At 44.9% G+C, this 21,176-nt stretch overlaps 1 protein-coding gene across 1 annotated transcript in view; it reads right to left on the bottom strand.

Annotated features, from left to right (window-relative positions):
* Positions 1–21,176, bottom strand: part of VPS41 (VPS41 subunit of HOPS complex) — a 118,561-nt gene that overhangs the window by 16,615 nt on the left and 80,770 nt on the right. The window contains exons 14-23 of the mRNA XM_083407025.1: positions 19,309–19,365; positions 16,914–16,975; positions 16,301–16,382; positions 13,892–13,984; positions 11,795–11,922; positions 9,165–9,309; positions 7,318–7,359; positions 7,145–7,195; positions 5,414–5,551; positions 3,935–3,989 (exon numbers count right to left, since the gene is read on the bottom strand). Coding sequence (XP_083263151.1) covers positions 3,935–3,989; positions 5,414–5,551; positions 7,145–7,195; positions 7,318–7,359; positions 9,165–9,309; positions 11,795–11,922; positions 13,892–13,984; positions 16,301–16,382; positions 16,914–16,975; positions 19,309–19,365 — 853 coding nt within the window. The remainder of the gene's footprint in view (positions 1–3,934; positions 3,990–5,413; positions 5,552–7,144; positions 7,196–7,317; positions 7,360–9,164; positions 9,310–11,794; positions 11,923–13,891; positions 13,985–16,300; positions 16,383–16,913; positions 16,976–19,308; positions 19,366–21,176) is intronic.

Genomic DNA, 21,176 nt, shown 5'->3' with positions numbered 1-21,176 from the left:
AATGTGTTGGCCAAGTGTGGGGCTCCGAGGTGAGCTTGGCTGTCTGGCTGGTGTACCGGCCACCTAGCGCACCAGCAGCCACCCTGTCAGGCCTGCTGGAGGCTGTGGCCGGCTGGGCCTTGGAGTTTCCTAACCTATTGGTATTGGGGGACTTCAACATCCATGCTGATGCCACTCCCTCCTCACAGGCTCTGGACCTGGTGTCTTCCATGGCGACACTAGGGCTCTCCCAGTTTGTTTCGGGCCCCACACATCAAGCAGGCCACACGCTGGATTTGATCTTTGGGGCCGGTATAGATGTGATCATGTTTCCTTCGATGAAGGTGCCATGGTCTGATCACTACGCTCTGAAAGCCAGGATTGATGTTCCACCCCCACCCTGCTTAGGTGGCGAGCTGATTTGGGCTCGCCCGCAGAGGCTGATGGACCCTGATAGATTCCGCCAAGCCTTGCGGGACCTTGCTCCCCCTGGCGACTCACTGACTGAGCTTGTTGAGGGCTGGAATACCCAGCTCCTGGCAGCCATCGATGAGATCGCACCTAAGCGCCCTCTGCGACCCCGCAGAAACCGGGCTCCCTGGTTTACCGAGGAGCTCCGGAAAATGAAGCGGGACCTCAGACGGCTAGAGCGAGTATGGCGGGGTGCCCGTGACGGAGCTTCAAGAACATCTTATAGGGTTTTTATGAAAACCTATGAGATGGCAGTGAAGGCCGCTAAGAAGTCCTACTTCTCGGCCTCCATTGCATCCGCTAGCTCTCGCCCGGCGCAATTATTTAGTATAATTCGGTCTTTAACATCCCTTGAAGGACAGCCAAATTTAAATAACAATTTGACCCACAGCTGTGAGGCATTTGCGAGCTTCTTTGCGGAGAAGGTCCTGTTGCTCCGCCATGACCTCCCTGCCAATTTGGATACAATAAAGGAACTGGAGGCCCCTCGACTGTCCTCGGGTCCAGTATTGGACCACTTTGACCGGATATCCCCAGCCGATGTGGACAGACTCCTCCGAGCTGGAAAGCCCACTACTTGTCCTCTCGACCCGTGCCCGTCCTGGCTGATTAGAGCGTGTCCAGACGAGGTGCGGGGCCCCCTGGGGGATATCATCAATTTGTCCCTTGGCACCGGGACATTCCCAGGGGAACTGAAGGAGGCAGTGGTGCGCCCGCTCTTAAAGAAAACATCATTAGATCCCTTAGATCTATCCAATTACCGCCCGGTTTCGAATCTTCCATTCCTGGGTAAGGTGATTGAGAGAGCGGTTGCTGAACAGCTTGGTAGGTTTCTGGATGAAACATCGGCTCTGGATCCATTCCAGTCCGGCTTCCGCGCTGGTCATGGGACCGAGACGGCTCTGGTCGCCCTAACAGATGATCTCCGCAGGCAGCTGGATCAAGGCGGGTCGGGGCTGCTGATTCTTCTAGACCTGTCAGCAGCCTTCGACATGGTCGATCATGAACTCCTGGACCACCGCCTTGCCGACGTGGGGATCCAGGGCACAGTCCTTCAATGGCTGCGCTCGTTTCTCTCCGGTCGGGGACAGAGGGTGGCGCTTGGGGGGGAATTGTCATCCCGCCACTCCTTGGTGTGTGGAGTGCCCCAGGGTGCGATACTCTCCCCGATGCTTTTTAACATCTTTATGCGCCCCCTCGCCCAGCTTGTCCGGAGTTTTGGGCTGGGCTGCCATCAGTATGCTGATGACACCCAACTCTATCTGTTGATGGATGGCCACCCTGACTCGGCCCCAGACACACTGATCAGATGCTTGGAAGCTGTGGCTGGATGGTTACGTGGGAGCCGGTTGAAGTTAAATCCTTCGAAGACAGAGGTCCTCTGGCTGGGACGGGACGATATGGGATTGAGGGGGCAACTCCCATCTCTAGCGGGGGTGCAATTAGTGCCAGCACCGTCCGTTAAGAGTTTGGGTGTAATCTTCGACACCTCCCTCTCCATGGAGGCGCAGATTGCAGCTATAACAAAGGCGGCTTTTTTTCATCTCCGCCAAGCTAAGCAGTTGGCTCCTTACCTCTCTCGCCCTGACCTAGCCACTGTGATCCATGCGACGGTCACCTCCAGACTGGATTATTGTAACTCGCTCTACGTGGGGCTGCCCTTGAGACTGACCCAGAAACTCCAGAGGGTGCAGAATGCCGCAGCGAGACTCCTTACAGGGTCTTCACTGCGAGATCACATTCATCCGGTGCTATACCAGCTGCACTGGCTCCCGGTGGAGTACAGGATCAGGTTTAAGGTGCTGGTTTTAACCTTTAAAGCCCTATACGGCCTAGGACCCTCGTACCTACGGGACCGCCTCTCCTGGTATGCCCCACAGAGAAACCTACGCTCGTCAAATAAAAACATCCTGAAGGTCCCAGGCCTCAGAGAGGTTAGGCTGGCCTCAACTAGAGCCAGGGCTTTCTCGGCTGCGGCTCCAATCTGGTGGAACGCTCTGTCACAAGAGACTAGGGCCCTGCAGGACCTGACATCTTTCCGCAGAGCCTGCAAGACAGAGTTGTTCCACCAGGCCTTTGGTCAGGTCCCAGCCTGACTCCCTCCTCTGGCAACCTGCACAGAATTTTGCTCTACGGTTGCCATTAATTTGACTTTAATTAATTTTTATAATGGAATGTTTTTAGAATGTTTGATTATTTGATTGTTTGATTATTTAATTGTTGTTAGCTGCCCTGAGCCCGGCTTCGGCTGGGGAGGGCGGGATATAAATAAAATTTATTATTATTATTATTATTATTAAATACATGGGTCCTTTGTATGTCTTAATAGTTGCTTGCTGCACAGCTACATCTGTGATTGTGTCCAGAGATGCAGGTTCATCCTACAACTAAAGCCAGACTTTTTTGGGGTGGGGAGAGCAGACTAAGGTTGCAATCCTATACAGACGTACTGGGAAATCAGCCCCACTGAAGTCAATGGGACTCAAGAAAACATGCATGGGATTGAGCTGGGAAGCTCAGTACGCACTAACAAGGTACAGCACAGGCCATTTCAGAATCAGGATGCGCCCCTGAAAGGTTTTAACCTGAACTGCCCTGCAGGACAAAAGGACCCCAGACAAGGTCGTGCTCAGCAGCATCTCCTTAACAGCCATGGCCATCATTGAGCAGCAAGGACAGGCACATACATGGCATTGGTGGCAAGAAATCATGGAACTGAAGGGTTAGAAAGGATCCCCAAGGGTCATCTCAACTAGGGCCAGGGCCTTTTCAGTACAGGCCCCGACTTGGTGGAAAGCTCTGTCCCAAGAGACCAGGGCCCTGCGAGACTTGACATCTTTCCACAGGGTCTGCAAGACAGAGCTGTTCCACCTGGCCTTTGGTTTGGACTCAGTCTGACCCTTATGTTTCCCTCCCCTTATGGTTTGGATCTATGGGATATTATTAAAATGAGGCTGCATTTTAAATTGTATTTTTAACCTGTATTTTAAATTGTTTCCCCCCCTCCCCTATTATGTTTTTATTGTAATTTTACTAGTGTTAGGCGCCCTGAGCCTGGCTCTGGCCGGGGAGGGTGGGGTAGAAATAAACAACTTCTTCTTCTTCTTCTTCTTCTTCTTCTTCTTCTTCTTCTTCTTCTTCTTCTATTATCTAGTCCAATCCCCTGCAATGCAGGAATCTCAACATCCTTCCATGCAGAGATCTGCCACAGTCTTAAGAATCTGCATTTTTCAAAGCCAGGACTTTTATGTCTGGGTTGATAGATGGTACCTAGAGCTTACACCAGTATGGGATCATAATATTGGTTTTAATATCTCTGGGGTTGGGGAGGGGGGTTAAGACACCTTGCCTGGTCATGAGCTTTTAGGATCAGCAGGGATACAATGTAAGAACCTGGTCCGAGAAATAATCAGATGAGGATGTCACCTTTTAATAAAAACAAAACCGCCAGGTCATTGCTATTAATCAAAACGCAGCTACTTACTCAAAAGATAAACTGTCTCTTCTACAAAGTTCCTTTGCTGACAGATTTCAAGAGCCTGGGATTTCAAAAGGAGAAAATTAATATGACCACAACTTAAGTTATCAACCAGCCTGTCTCTGCCGTAAATTAGCAGCACAGCCCCTGTACCCGTTTACTCAGAAATAAGTTGCACCAAATCCAGTGGAATAACAGCCAAAAAATATCACCAGGGCTCCCAAAGCACTTTTCTATAAAGGCACATAATTCATGTAACAGAAACAGTAAATATTTATAAAAATCTGGACTAAGAATAAAAGAAAAGTAATTACAGCCAACATCTGCTTGAGTTTCTTAAAGAACAACACTGCCAAAGAATGAAACAAACCTATAAGTCATGCATTGTTCCCCAAATAAAGGTTTTCTAAAGTATATTTCATAACTACAGAATCTCCTGAATTTTTTTATCAAGCTCCATGTACAGAAGCTAATGCTTGCCTTCTTACATGCGGAAAGGAAATCTGACACCCCCCAGTTTAATGCTAGTCTGTGCAGCATAATTGAGTCAGATGCTCTCTATCCCTTGTATGCCTCAAGAGGCTGCTGTGGAAATGAAATAGGATGACCACCATGTATGAGCTTCTTGGGCAAAGGGGCTGCATGCCTACGTGATTAATAACCGGGGCTATAGCTCAGTGGCAGAGCTATCGTTCTGCATGCTGAAAGGCCGCAGGTTCAATCCTTGCCATCTCCAGACTGTCCCCTGCCTGAAGGCCTGCAGAACAATTGCCAGGCTGCCCTCGGACTACAGTTCCCATCATCCCTGCCCACTGGTCCTGATAACTAAGGATGATGGGAGTTGTAGTCCAACAGCAGCTGGAGAGCCAGGCTTTGAGAAACACCGCATGTAGACAATACTGAACTGGAAAGACCAATGGTCTGACTTGGGGTGAGGCTCCTAGGTTGTCCCTACAATAATAAACATGTCCCTTGCCCAGACAGATAAATTCCTGCATTTCATCAACATTTCATTCCACGCTCACATAACAAACACCTCAGTCATAATTGTAACAAAAACATCTGGCGGAGTGAACAAAAATCAGGGGGTGGGAATTAAATACTATACACTCAAATAATATTAAAATTAAGAACAGGATGAAATACTTGTATGGGTCATCATGTGACTTTAATATCTAAACCAATGTGGTTTTTATGATTTCCAGCAGATGGCAGCAAAACATACAGAGTTGCCAGGACAAGTCGGGTCACAATTACAAACTGAAAAGCCACAGTTGGTAATAGTTTTGTTGAGATCAACTAAAATGTGACATAGACATGGGTGGGTGGGATGGGGGAACCTTGCAATTGGAAAAAGAAGAAGGAAAAGAGAAAGAGAAAAAGGAACTCCCCCAAACCCACTGCTAAATAATCAACAGCTTTAATATTTATCAAAGAAAATAGAGGGGGGGGGGGAGAGATACATTTAAAGGATTTTTTCCTCACCTTTTCTAAAGGGCAATGAGTGCTGTCTCTGAGAAACGGAAGTAAATTTGGCCGGTCATATTCAGCATACAGACTGATCTGTTTCTCATGGTACTTTTGTCCTTTATGATGGTCTCTCTTGAACAGCTTGTGCAAGTACTACAAAATCAACCCGAAGAACGAAAAAACAGAAACATCCGTGATATGGCCATAGTACCAAACAGGCGCTCCAGACTAATCTTAACACCTGACCCAAGACCCAAGTGCAATTCCCCAAGGAAACAGAGTAAAATACTATTGCGTCCAGGCATTACAGGCCCCTCTAGCATTGCTGACCAATACCAACATGGGGAATGAAGTGATGGTGTGTTTCTGGTGCGGGGAGATTGCATCAAATCATCCATAGTGGGAAAGAGCTGATTACCTTTCCCCAGCCCTAGCAATTCTTTTCACAAATAACCTCACTCCAGGCACTACTCTATCCCTCCGAAATCTAGCTGCAAATGCAGCTTGCATGCTGGACTCAAGAGGTTGCTGCCTCCAACTCCCATCAGCCCCCAGCCAGCACAGCCAATGGCCAGAGGAGGTGGGAGCAGTTGGCATTTGAAAGGGAGAATCAGCGGAGGATAGTTAAACACGCCTCTCACCCTCCACTCCTGGTCCAGGAAAGGCTCTGTACTCTGATTATCTCAGCAAACCTGGGTGTGGAACTACGCAAAGCTCATCTTGTCTGCCCCTTGGTCCTAAGCCACAAAAGACAGCTTATGTGGTAGGTCTTATAATACTCTTCAAAGGCGCTCAGGCTAGGATGTGGCTGACTGTATCCAGAGACTGGGAAGGAGCAGCCTCCGAAAATATTTCACTTTGAAACAGTGATGCCTTAACATCTGTTGCTGACGCACAGGTGTGTCCTTGGTTTATATTGGGGGCTATAACAGAACACACACAGGGAAGGAGGAAGTCTTTTTGCTAGGCTAGTCCTGAAGTGTTTTGGATTCATACAGTGATAAATCTTACTTCTCTTGGGAGCACGGAGAGCTGTTTTACTACAGAGCAGGGTGGTCCAACACACGGCCCAGGAGCCGCATTCGGCCCTCAAGGCCTTTTGGGGGGGCTGCCCTTGGCAACATTTGACCCCCAGGCCCCCACAGCTCTTGCGCTGCCTTCCCAAAGCCAGGTTAGAGAGGTGCTGGGATTTGAGAAGTAGGGGAGAGGCTCTGACAAGGTCCTAGAGTCCTCCAACCTCCAAAGCCTAGTTAGCACTTTCCCAAACTTTAAGAAGAGGGTGGAAGGGCTCTAGGACCCTGCCAGAGCCTCACGCTTCCTTCCCAAAGCCTCACTTACCCTGTTTTGGTAAGGCAGCATGAGTCACATGACCTTGTGCTTCCCCACCTTTCTGACAAGGGTGTCCTGCGGGTTCCACATCAAAGTACTCTTGCAGCCCACTTGGTATGAAAAGTTGGGCTGTCCTCCTATAGAGGGCCTAGAGAGCACAAATTTTGTGGGCAAACCATTAATTTTACTCAGTGTGGTTCCTTACTGATGTGACTAATGAAATGTCTTCCCGCAACCAGCATCTTTTGAATGTCAGTTATTAAAGTATTCTCCCCCACGCCGATTGCAACCCTGCTGTTGGAAGTTGGAGACCCTGTTCAGTTGCCATTGAGTAGAAATATTTATCAGTTCATGCCTCTGATTGCACCAGGAACACACCTGTTGAAATCTGCATGGACACCTTAAACTGGCACTTACCACATGCTGCAATTCAGGCCTGTTTTTTAATTCTTCCACCACTTTATCAATCTAAAACGAGAAAGAGATAAGATACAAAAAGATAAGAAAAGTTGGCTTCTGGGCCAAATCTCCTGCTCGCAGAGAGGGATAGGAAGTAGCCAGCTAAAACATAACGAAATGGCTATACTCACAGAGATCTTGTCTTCATTATCCAAAAGCATGTCAACTGCTTTCTGAAACAAACAAAATGTCCATGGCAGATAAGAGATATGTAAAATCACAATTTAACAGCTATATGTACATGCAGATTCTGAATGAACTTCCTCTGTCTTGCGAACAACAAAAATTGCTATGCAGTTTATAGTGTGTGTTGGGAAGGAGACAGCAGGACTGTCGGTGGAAGAACAAGATGCTTGCTGGTTGTATTACAATATGGCTACAAGCCCCGGCGTATGTGGGGCTTCCACAGCCAGCAAAGACAGATGGTGCTTGATGAGAATGCAAAATGCTTTCCGGAATTTGGCTGGCGGTGGAAGAGTGTCACATGTGCTGGATCTACACAGGCATACAGAACGCGTATTAAAGGTGAAAGCCATAGCAATGCAAATTCTGTGTAAACTCCTATTAAACTAAATGCAATATTTAGTGGCTTTCATCCCAAGGCCTCCTCAAGGCTATGCTCACCCTTAGGAAGGGGGGCTGAAGATCTGCACAACTCATTACAGTGGTGCCCCGCAAGACGAATGCCTCACAAGACGGAAAACCCGCTAGACGAAAGGGTTTTCCGTTTTGGAGGTGCTTCGCCGGACGAATTTGCTATGGGCTTGCTTCACAAGACGAAAATGCCTTGCGATTCCTGGGGTTTTTTTCCCCTCCCCCCTTTTTCCCAAGCCCCTAAGCCGCTTAACAGCTGATCGCTAAGCCGCTTAACAGCTGATCGCTAAGCCGCTTATCAGCTGATCTAAGCCACTTATCAGATGATCTAAGCCGCTAATAGCCTTTTAGCAGCTAATCCGCTAATCCCTTAAGCCTTTAATAGCCGCTAATAGCCTTTTAGCAGCTAATCCGCTAATCCCTTAAGCCTTTAATAGCCGCTAATAGCCGCTAAACCGCTAATAGCGCTAATCCGCTAATGGGCTTGCTTCGCAAGACGAAAAAAAACGCAAGACGAAGAGACTCGCGGAACAGATTCTTTTCGTCTTGCGAGGCACCACTGTATTGCAGTGCTCTTTTCACTGCAGTGAGAAGTGAATGGCTCAACCAGGAAACAGTGATGGGAGCTGTAGTCTACAACATCTAGATACTGCCAGAGTTGGCCCTATTTTAAATGCTTACATCTGCCTTAAGACTTGAGAAACAGCTGCTGTCACATAAATGAAATGCTCAATGCCTCTGACGCTCCCTGTCCAAAGCTTTTCCAACACTTGAGAGTTTTTGGTCAACTGCTCGAAAGCAAAGAGGATTTTTTTCCAGGCACACAACTTTATTTTTTGAACACAGGTTAAAGAATGGAGAGCTTTCACAAGTAGATTAGCCAACAGAAAATTGGGGAAATGGCGAGAATATCTACACTGCATGTGTGATGTGTGCTAAATTGAAACTGTTTCTTCAGACAATTAGCACTTTGGTTCATTAAGTGACATATTTTGGGGGAAAGGTTATAGGGATCTTCAAAAAGGACCTATTTCAAATTTCACAATGTTTGGATTCCTGCTGTTTATATTTGGCTCTTGCACCTAGATTTATGGATGCAAAGAACACAAAATATGATTTCCCCAAGGTTATATGACCATTTTCTTTTCCTTAATGTCAAACAATAAAGGTTTTTTCCCCAAAAGCATTAGGGTAAAAACGAACTCAATGTAAAAAGTTTTTTGTGAAAATATAACCAATTCAGCCATTTGGTGTCGACATTCTCACACATCAGTTTATCCAAAATATGAAGTTCACTTGGTTAAATAATATTTTTTCCTCTCTGCTAAAATTCTTACAGCCAAAAGTATATAAAAAACACCCCACCACTTTAAAGCCATCATACCTCTGAATCAAACTCCATTAGCAGAACAATTTTGTCCCTGATGGAGCTGAAAAGATTGTGTTTGTGGATCAGCTGGAAAACATCTTTATGTCTCAGTGTGAGATAAATTTCAAGGGCCTTTCCGTAGCGTTGGTCATAGGTGTACCTGAAAAAGAGGATCATACGTTATGAATAGACCTAGATGTGGGCCTTTTGAAAAAGTCATCCACCAGCACGGAAATCACAGTTTTGCTAAAAGCTCGACACAAATTGCTTAAACATTGGGCCATCATTTAGAATAATGGAAAATACTTTTCTTCCTTATATATATATATGTGTATTAGAAAAGTAATTGGATGCAATTCTCAGTTCTTCATTGTTCTTGTGTACTGGACACCAATGACCCATAACCCAGGGCCCATCTTCTCATTAAGAAACATTTCAGAGGTTGCCACAAGCTTCACACAAACGGTGAAGAATTGCACTTCAACACAGGGATATTTGTAGGGGTGTATTTCCCTTCATCTAGATATCCTTATAAAGGCTTTCTTTTGGGTAGGGGTGCGGTGGGAACACAATTACCTGGTCCATACGTCACAGTAAACCAAACTATGGCTTCCTGGAACCATGCAAATAAATCTGGGCCGCAGCTCGTGGTCAGCCAGGAGAAAGCTTAGCTACAAGATTGGGTTGGGATGACACGCAGAGTCAAACCTTGGCTTAGCTCAGTACACTATACCAGTATACCTGGAGGAGCGTCTCCACCCCCACCGTTCTGCCCGGATGCTGAGGTCCAGCGCCGAGGGCCTTCTGGCGGTTCACTCATTGCGAGAAGCAAAGCTACAGGGAACCAGGCAGAGGGCCTTCTCGGTAGTGGCACCCGCCCTGTGGAACGCCCTCCCACCAGATGTCAAAGCGATAAACAACTACCTGACATTCAGAAGACATCTTAAGGCAGCTCTGTTCAGGGAAGTTTTTAATGTGTGACATTTTAGTGTATTTTTGGTTTATGTGGAAGCCGCCCAGAGTGGCTGGGGAAACCCAGCCAGATGGGCGGAGTACAAATAATAAATTATTATTATTATTATTATTATTATTATTATTATTATTATTATTACAGTACAGGAGTGAAAAAGGCTGGCCAAGAGCAAAATGGCAGCAACCTTCTCTCTGGGAGCCCAAATGTTCATGTGGTCCCAGTAAGCCACAGTTTGGCTTACCAAAATTTGCGAGCCAGGCCAACGTGAGAGGCGACTGTCAAGTGACTGCACTTGGCCTGAGGACTGGCAGAGATACTCAGAAAGGGGAGAGAATGAAACCATGCTTCCATGTGTAAAAACAAGATAAAGCAAGAGGGTTCTCCCACTGATTCCATCGCTCAGTGTCCGGCTCCGTTGAAAACAGACGAAGATGCAAAAGGCTGAGGATGCGATCTCAGAGAGAGTGGTGCTCAGGTTGTGAAGAAGGTTGGCAAGGAAGGAGGGATGGATGAGGCATTCTGAGGCATTGTCATTCTGACAATGACAAGGTGCTCAGCAAAGAGTGGACATGAATGTTAGGGCTTCATGGGTTCTGGTATGAGCTGATTGGCAGTATACATGCCAGTGTTCATGCCCATGGGGTGCCCCATACAGCAGCACCTCCCCTTGTTTGCAAGGGGTGCAGAACACCAGCGACACAGGAAGGAAGGTGCAGAATGTTCTGATTTCTGGGTGCCCCAGTCTGAGACTCTGTCTCTCCCGTACCTTGCAAAACACCCCTTGAGTAATACACTCCAAGGCTAATTTCAGTTTTAAAAATGGCTTCCTTATGACACATTCTGTTCTGCTTTCCCTAGTGCAACAGATTACACACACACACACACACACACACTCTGTCAGCATCGCCTTTGAGCCAGTGCCACCAACTGGACTCCCCCACTTCAGCCCCGACTGGGCTAGGCAAGCTGGGTGGCACTTCCAGAGACCACCTTCTGCACAGGAACAGGTCAAAGTGCTGTGGACTCACAGCTTAGAGTTTTGAGCACCGGATTCACTTCTACAAGAAGACATTCGTTGCACAGCAGAGTATAGCAGAGTATAGCAGAGCATAAATGACTGGGAGAGCAGCTCTGTAGAATATCTTCTTTATTCTATCTACAACTATTATAATACAAAACTATATACAGAGCTAAATGAGGTCTAAACGAAAAATGCTGAACTGCACTGAGTGTCTGCAGCTGCTCTTAGCAGCAACCTTATCTATACACACAATCTCTCTCTAACACTCAGTCTCTCTCTCTCTGACACTCTCACTGACACTTTGATGTGAGGCTGGAGCAAAATAAGTAGAGAGCAGAAACCGCCCCCTCCTCTCTGGAGAATCAGCAGAGAACATCAGCAGATTCTTGGATATGGGAGGGGTGAAATCTCCTCTCTCTCTCTCTCTCTCTCTCTCTCTCTCACACACACACACACAGAAAAGGATGCAAACCTGCCCAGCCACTGTGAAATAAGGGGTGGGAGAAGCATAAACTAATTCTCAGTAGAGATAAATGTGTAAAACCCTGGCAATCCAAGGAAGGGAACTGTAGTTAAACATGCTCAGTTCTTTAAAGAACAGAAAGTGAAACAATCTCTCAGGGCAGCCGTTCAAACGCATTATAGACTTACAACTCTGCAAGAGTTTTCAGCAAAGTCCTGTTCTGTGGATCTTTCTTCAGATGGTCCACCACTGCTTGGACAATGATTGCGTTGTTATAAAGGTTCCCAGGCCACTCCTTAATTAATGTTGCAAAACCCTTGAAATGGAAAAAAAAAATCAGTCATCATTCATCAACCGGTGCATGAAACTTTAAAAAAAGCAAAGCCATTGCCTAAAAAGTTGAAGATCTTCCCAAGTGGTGAGAATAGCCATACCACTCCCTGTTTCCCAGGATTTCAAGTGCTGAAGTGCTATAAAACTCTGTTCACCACACAAGTTGGGTGATATCTATCTATCTGGATCACGAAGTGGTTCCCTTCACCCTCTGGTAAGCTACCTTTAGTAAGTGTTTGGCTGTATTGACCCAAGGTGATTTATGTGCAGGAATATATATAGGAGAGCCTGCTATTGAATAAACGAAAGTGTTTTCCATTCCCCACCCCCTCTATTCTGGGGTGCTTAAATTACTGAGACATTTGACATTTTTCAAATATAGAATCCAGAGAGTATGGAGATGTTACCTTTACTATTATGAATAACGAAGTGGAACTAAATTGTCACACTTTAGAATAATTGAACAGAGGAAGAAAGTAATATTCTGCTTATTTCAATTCTCCCAGAATAGTTATAAGATAATACACTCCCAAGACCATGGAAGAGCAGGTCATTGATTATTCATGCATTTATTTGCTCATTTTACAGTTCCCTTTGTTTTCACTTATCACTGCTGAAGTTAACCTGCAAGTACTTTGGAGACTATTGTGCTGTTTGCGGCGCAAATGCAACACAGCCCTTTTTCATTTAGTAAAACAGATAACTCAACAAATTTATATAAACTGTTGGCTATTTCAGCCTGCAGTCAAACAGCTTCCTGAACACTCCTATGTTTTGCAGTATTCTTCTGTATACCGGATAACACTGTACGGCAGCCTTTGGCAACGTGGTGGTCTCCCTGCACACACTGTTGGCCTACAACAACTCCCATCAGCACTAGCCAGCAAAGGCTGATGGGAGTTGTAGGCCAACAATATCTGGAGGGAACAAGGTTGCTGAAAACTGGTGCAGAATTCAAATCGAATATGTTGAGTGGGTTCTTTCGCATTTCGAGGTTTTATGACATAAACTGCTCTGGGATTTTTACATGGTTGCATATGATGATGATGATGATGATGATGATAATAATAATAATAATAATAATTTATTATTTATACCCCGCCCATCTGGCTGGGTTTCCCCAGCCACTCTGGGCGGCTTCCAAAAGAATATTAAAATACTGTGATACATCAAACATTAAAAGCTTCCCTAAACAGGGCTGCCTTCAGATGGCTTCTAAAAGTCTGGTAGTTGTTGTTCTCTTTGACATCTGGTGGGAGGGCGTTCCACAGGGAGGGCGCCACTACCGAGAAGGCCCTCTGCCTGGTTCCCTGTAACTTGGCTTCTCGCAGTGAGGGAACCGCCAGAAGGCCCTCGGTGCTGGACCTCAGTGTCCGGGTAGAACGGTGGAGACGCTCCTTCAGGTATACTGGACCGAGGCCAATAAACAGCGTTCTTGAATTTTTATATTGCCTTAGAGTGCAAGTGGTACTGCGTGAAGTGGGAAGGACGGACCATGCAAGGGCTCTTGCCAGCATCCAGACTGCAAAGGTTTTTCTCCTTGCTTAGTGTCATGTGGGATGGGTCACTGTCAGTTTTTCAAGGGAGAAATTCTTCATTGGCTGAATGCAGCCCGCTGATCTTACACTGCTTTAAGGGTACTCTACGTAGGATATACATAGCTGTGACGGCATCAAGGACTCTGGGTGAATGTAACAAGAGCAGCAGCTGTGAACCGCACCATTGTGCTATACCAGGAAGCAGAGTGGCAGCTGCTGGCCACATGGAATTATACTGGCTGCTGTGTCCTTACAAGATCCTTGCCTGGCTCACAGTGCTGACGCTCACCGTTGGTTGTGTGACAGCCATGTATCTTTCTGACAGCTGCTATGCCTCGCCCCAATCTCTGCTTCACCACTGCGCTGCTAGCTGCTATTCCCTGTCAATGGCATTCAAGGGAGATAATGTGGTACCTCATAGTCGCTCTCCAGAAATTCATGCAGGACCATTTCATAGATAAAAGGCTTCAAGACCGAATCCCGTCTTGGCAAATAGCGGCTAATCGCCTATGAGAGGAAACGGAACAAAAGAGGCTCAAACCTTGCATTTGAGAGAGAACAAAATTTTGTGAGTGCTTGTGTGACTCCTCAAATTGCTATGGAAAACTAGAATGCAGTAAAATGCTACCAGCATCAAGACATTCTGAGAGCGTTCGCAACAGAAGTAGCGAAAAATTATACCGGTGGCAATTTTGAAAGAGCTGTGCAATAAAATTTATCCCAATTGGTCCAAAGAACACCTAACACATTCAGATAAATGGGGTTGCATTTAAATAGGGGGGAGGAGAAGAGGGTAGGCTTGATTGAAGTCCTAAGGCGTTTTGGGTTTCTTCCTTAAGGAAACTGAGCTCTTCTCTAGTAAGGGAAGCGATTATAATGGAGAACAAACCTAGAAAAGGGCACATGACTCCCTGTTTCCATGCCTATGAATGGTCCCTTGTACAGTTGCTGGGGAGGGATTTTGGCTGGGGGGGAAAGTGATGCTTAAGAGGGTAATAGAAAGCAAATAGTATCTTTTGCGCAAAACTGAGCCCAACTATATTCTGACACAAAATGCATTTCCAAAGCAGCACGGAAGGGGTCAATAACTAGATATAACTCTTTATTTCAGGGCCTTTTAAGTGATCCAAGTTAAAAAAAAAAAAAGTTAGCAGCAGGAGCAAACTAACTTGCAGCCCAGACACATTTTGAGGACCCTGTTATGTGATTAAGCTGGATGCACATGACAGATCCTAGTACTTGTTGACTACGTCACCACGGAACCATAGTGGCTCAAGGTAGATTAGAATCACCGCAAGAGGGGTAAGAGCAGCAGATGTTAACATTGCAGCTTACAAGAGAGGAGCTTTATTGCACAGCATCTCCTGTCTTTCTGTGATCTGCTTTCAGAAAGGTGAAAACAACCACCTGTTTAGAAAGGCAGTAATTTAACAGAGAGGCTTTTTGGAAAGGCTGCGAATATTTTCTAAATTTTACAGTCTGCTGGATAGCATAAGTGGAGACATCTGCTCAAGACATTCACATCCAGGCAGGAAATAAATTCAGGAGGGAGTGGTGATGGTGAAAGCAGCACATCACAATTTTACCTATACACATTCTGAAGACCCTTACGGAAGTGAAATAGAGGCAAAGGGACTTGAGAGGTTATCTTCCAATGTGGCAAAGTATACACCAAACCTCTAAAAACCTGCAAGTAGTGCTGTTGTTTCCCCCTCTATCTTTAATTCCATAGGAAGGCAGATGCTACAAGACAAGCCGCAATGTTGCAACACCTTCACACTCCTGAACAGAATTTAACAGCTCAAAAAGCAGCGAGGGGCCACCTGCTGCGAGATCTTAATAATATGCCCCTTTTGGCTCATCGACTTTGAATAGGAAAGCATAAAACTCAGAAAGAAAATGTGTATATGTTATTAAAGGGCATGTGCATAAATGCTTTCTACTGCTTTGGAAGTGACAGTCCTTTAGCTGTATGCCACGGGCAATTAATTAACTTAAAAGCTTGCTAACAAACATGCTCCATTAGATTGCTTGGTTTGCTATGCTAGCAAGGCACAGAAAGTGGCAGAATTCTTCCCTCTCCCTCCTATCTTTTGTAGTGCACAACAGAACAGCCATCTGTTTGCCTGAAACGTAATTATTTCTTGGTGCTGTTACTAATGAGTCAAAGGATGCGCAAAAGGAGTCACAAGGTCACAGAGACCGTCTCTGCTCTCTTCTTCCAAGCAGGGGCTTTTGTGAACAAATACAACTCTGCGAAGAAGGAAAAGGGGTACACTTCAGCCTGGGAGGGGGTGCGGTTTGGCTGTTAGTCACTACTGCTAACACGTAACATATTGTACAAGATCCGGAAAACTGTGCATCTTGCTGCATTTTAAACTTCAGGAACAGTTTTGCAGCATATTGTGCCAAGCTTTCCGTGTGGCAACGAATACCAATCTGTTATGTTTTGGAATCAAAAGTTACATGATGCTATTTCTTAACTCTGCTCACACACTCACCTAGGAAGGGATTTTGTATACGTGATGGAGGACTATGCAGATACACACAAACCTCCCATGTGGGCAAGGTAACATGTGGCACATGTACTAGGAATGTGAACGTTCTTTCATGGAAAACGGGGTGGGGGAAAATGTGGAAAAGCCTATATTCCAATGCTGTAAAAGGGTATAATGCTCACACTAGCCAGGCATTAGCTTATGCGCATGGTGAAGAAGTGCGTTCAGTCACACTTCGCCACGTGCATATAATCCTGGCATGTGGCTCTATGAACTGACATAACCAGCCAGAGAAATTCCTCAAAAAATATATGACTCTACATACCTTAAGTTGTCCAATTTCTTTAAACCTGTGCACCTCAAATTCCCAGAGATCTGTGTTCTTGCCAAGTATTTTCTGGCATTTTCTGGTATATAGAAGGGAGAAGAGGCTCATAAATCAGGTTGCCATTTCTAAAGCATCTTCCATCTATGCACAGCAACACCATTTGTGTAACAACCTCCCAGTTTTTTGGGATCCTTTATTGTATTGCTTCTAATTCTGGCTTAGGTCACTGTTCAGAACATAAAGTTGGTGACCATAATCCAGAGCCCAACATGCACAAGGGAGCCTGCAGCCTGCTGAAAGTACATGGAGCTCCAACAATTCTTGGACACTTAACCTCAGAACCATTCAGCACAAGGAGGGAGCCCAAAGAGCAAAAACAAAACAAACTGGGGGAGCCCACCTAAGTAGGAGGTTATGTGCATTAAACCTCAGTCATTGTCACCTACATCAAAAGCATACTAACATTCATCTGGGTAAGCAAACTAGCAACGTTTCAGAATAATCCAGATAATATTACCAGCCATGTGTACAGCTTGCACACACAAACAGTGCACACAATCACAGAGGTGCACACAATTGTACCCCAATGCATTCAAGCTAAACATATTACCGTGCTGCTAGGTCATACTCTCCAATTTCCATCAGATGGTTTATGTAGGCCAAACCTATATCCTGGGGTGAAAATAAAATACAATTAGTTAAAAGTACATCTAAGAATTGCACACATCCTTCCACAGCCAAGCGTCTGGCATTTGTATTCAAGTGACTTGTTAGATCAAATACCAGGATGTATTTTTTCAGGGTTTCTAGTTCCTTGGTAACAAATATGCTTGTTTGTGAATGATCAAAGGGCTAACTATAAAGAGCATTTAAAAGAATTTTAAATTTACAGGTTTTAAATATAGGCGCAAATCAGATGATATTCTTCTTGGTCTTGTTTCTATTAGCTTCCTGTCCCTCCCAGCTCTTGGGAATGATTCTCCTATGTTGGGAAAGTGACTCAGAAGAGAGAGAGAAAGAGAGAGAGAGAGAGAGAGAGAGAGAGAAAGAAAGAAAGAAAGAAAGAAAGAAAGAAAGAAAGAAAGAAAGAAAGAAAGAAAGACTTGCAGAGGTGTAGAGAGGATCAGTCCACACCAGCCTTTCACGAAGTTGCTGGACTACAACTCCCATCATTCCTAGGTAGCAGGACCAGTGGTCAGGGATGGTGGGGACTCAAGGTTGAGAAAGGCTGGTCTAAACCATGAAGTGTTATTGTTCATGAATGCTTATATAACAGGGATGTGAAAAATGTGGTCCCCCAGGTGTGATTGGGCTCCACATGCCATGATCTCCAGTCTCCATGACCAGGGATGAGGGAAGTTGGCGCAACGACATCTGCAGGGCCACAGGTTCCTTGCTGTTGGTTACTAAGATAACATTCCATTCTGCTTTCTGAACCGTCTTAAATCAGGAGAAGCCGATGTAATCTAGTACTGTCTGGAGGAAACCACAACATCTGGAGAGCATTCCCTGTCCAACATCTGATCATATTGGACTAAATGCCACTATTCCTCCTCTGGATAATCATTACTATTTATTAAATTTCTATACCAATATCATTTTCCATTTTACTAGTTTGCAACTTTCTAGCCTGCTTAGAAAAATGTTTTTGCTCTTAACACACTACTTCACATTTCTGTAGCATGATACGTTTACACAGGAAAAGGGTGGGTGGAGGGAACAAACATCCAGGGCGTTAAAAGTAGTGCAAACTGGGTTTCTTTTTAAAAACAACAACAACAGTATCTCTGTTCCAGTACTTGCTTCACTGAAAGTCTGAGAAACATTTAACTTTAATTTATAATGGGGGAAAACATCAAATACAAATATAAGCACAGAAATTACGGCAGCCTTGTGAATATGGAATGCATGGGACCCTGAATGCCCAGAGCTCTGATCATGAAGTTGAGGCAGGCAACAGCAGCCCAAACTCTCTCTCATTCTCTCTCTCAGTCCCAGAGGAAAAGGTAAAAGAGTTATGAGGCTCAAAGCAAAATCCTGACCTAGAAACTACCGTATTTTTTGAGCTATAAGACGCACCACACCATAAGACGCACCTAGTTTTTTGGAAGAGGAAAACAAGGGGGGGGGGATCTGAATCCCAGCGATCCCGCTGGCTGTCCTGGCTTCTTGCTTAGCCGTGCACAGCCTCTCCCGGGCAAGGGGAGCCTTCATTCCCTGCCCAGCAGAGGCTGCGAGCGGCTAAGGCTTCCCCAAGAGCCGCGCTCCCTCCTCAAGGAAAAGCCTCCAAGAGCCGCACACGTGCTCCACACGGCTCTTTAAAGGGAGTGCTAAGCAGAGCCTCCCGCCTGCGTTCTCTCCATAAGATGCACACACATCCCCCCCTTACTTTTTAGGAGGGGAAAAGTGTGTCTTATAGAGCAAAAAATATGGTAATTTCACACGCAGAACAGACCATATTGGCCAAGTGGCAAAGTTTTCGTTTCTGTTTCGTTTGCATAGGCTTAGAAGCATGTTCTGCTTCGTGACCCTGGGACTGAGTCATGCACTCCATAGCTAAAACTTACAAGCCCCGGCTCAAACTCTGCTTGGGATGCCCTTAGGTTTAGAGTGGCAAATTAAACTGGCTGAGTGTGTCACTAAGATAAACAGTGTATGTAATAAGGTTGACTGGGCAGTGACTATGATCTGTTCTTGGGCCAAATCCTCTCCTATCGTGACATATGCAATTTATCTGCATCCCGATACTGGTATTTCTCTACCACAGCCCCATAGCCCAGAGGGAAGAGAAACGTGGGGCACTTTGACATCAGGGGGCAGGTTAAGTGCTACTAGATGTTACAAATGGAATGGGGTGGGGGGAGACTAGACACAAAACACCCAAACATGCAACCTTAGGCCTCGCTTAGTGCAGAGAGAAACTATTAATTTATTTCTGAAAGGTCAGGAGCCTTTTGTGTTCCTTCTTTTTCTTAAAAGAATTCAAATCCAGTTTGCAGACTTACCTGAATCTTGTGTTTTTTCATGGTCTTCTGACTGATCTCAGCTGCCATCAAAGCCTCCTATATAAATACAAGCAGAGATGACACCCGAGTCAAGTATTCAAAACTTCTGCAGAGAAATCTGGAAAACTGTGGCTTTGTTTCTTGTGCCTTGTGTTTGAAAGCACTAGAACATTTAATGTCATGGTCGAATGAACAGCTTTGAATTCATACTCAAACAAAAGCAATTGTTAAAAAGAACGGGGGAAAAAATCTTGGGTTCCATCTGGGTTCACTCCACATTAGTGCATCAAGATCAAATTTCGGGAGGATGGCACCGTATGAGGTACAATCACAGGAGTTCATTTTCCAGCAAAAAAGCCTCTGCTGTAAGGACACCTGTCAAAAAGAGTACCTTGATTTGTTTTCTGAGTGCTCAACTAAAAGACAAAGAATAAATCCACCACTAGTAAGGGAATGATTTTTCATTAAGTTTAATTTGTGGCTTATCCACTGAGCTGGCATCTCCTGTGTGCAGAAATAGAGCTACCTTCTTGCTACCCAAAATGAAAAGTGAAAGCTTAATGTGGGTTATAACACAAGCTATTCCCTGACTATTAAAAAAGGGCTTTCTGTGGCATATGCCTGAAAGCCTTTCCAATCCAATGAAACAGTGCTTCGTGCATAATGACGTTCAACGTGGACCAACTTGCATATACGCCTTGGGAAGAATTAACCCACTTGAACGTTTTCAGAGTGAAATGCAAATGAGACTATAAGAAACCGGGAACAGAAGCATGTGTTTGATCCCTTTATTTACTTGTACTGTAGTTATTCACAGCATAAGAGAGTTCACAGACTTCATAACAAAAACCTGTGTTAGAAACTACCAAGTTTTCCTGGGGAACCCAGTCTTAAAGGCAACGGAATACTTAAATGTTGCATAAAGTGTTTATCACATATATTTTTCAGGTTCCTTTTCTTTGATAAATGTAAAGCCTAACAGATAGCTTGGATGAGCCCCAACAACTCCTAATGAACAAGCTGGAATTCTGAGCTAAAAGTGCTGTATTATGCAGCCAAATAAACTTAAGAGGATTAGAAACTGAAAAAAAAGTATGCAAAATCAGTATATTAACTTTAATTTTCATACTTCATTTTGACTGCTTGCAACAACTGCATCAGCAGTTTCCGACAACTGTTAAGCCTTAGACCAGGGTATGCAATCTTTTTTCCTGTTGGGGCCTGATGGGTGGAGCCAGAAGCAAAAGTGTTCTGGATGAACTAAACTGGAACAGAGATCACCCTGCCTCAATTTTCACCATGGTTATCTCAAATTAGAACTCCTAATCCAATGCAGGTCTATTTAGAAGTAAGTCCCACTGGGTTTAATAATAATAATAATAATAATAATAATAATAATAATAATTTTTATTTATATCCTGCCCTCCCCAGCCGAAGCCAGGCTCAGGGTCACTCTCATGTATATAGAGGATTTCTCTAGGACAACAGACTATTGGTCTGTTCTGATAAGCAAGTGAAGTAATTCCCAAATAACTCCACTCTGATTTTAGTCTCTCTCTCTCTCTCTCTCTCTCTCTCACTCACACACACACACACACACACACAGAGAGAGAGAGAGAGAGAGAGAAATTCTCCAGTCATACATCTGGTGGACAGTTTCGTTCTTTTAAGGCAAGTAACCTATATATTTTTAAGGAAATGCTGCTAATTCTAATTGTTGTGAAACACCACAGAGGGAGGGGGGGAACACTTTAAAGGGCAGGAAAAAAATAAAGAGGACACAAATAGTACAATTCAGGAATAAACAGATGCTGTTCTCACATATGTTGCTTATGGTGCAATGATATCCATGTCTGCTTATAAATACG

Source organism: Podarcis tiliguerta (genome assembly GCF_965153285.1).
Source record: "Podarcis tiliguerta genome assembly, chromosome: 12".
Taxonomy (NCBI): domain Eukaryota; kingdom Metazoa; phylum Chordata; class Lepidosauria; order Squamata; family Lacertidae; genus Podarcis; species Podarcis tiliguerta.
The sequence above is the reverse complement of the archived record's forward strand: the minus strand, read 5'-3'. Positions and strand labels throughout refer to the sequence as shown.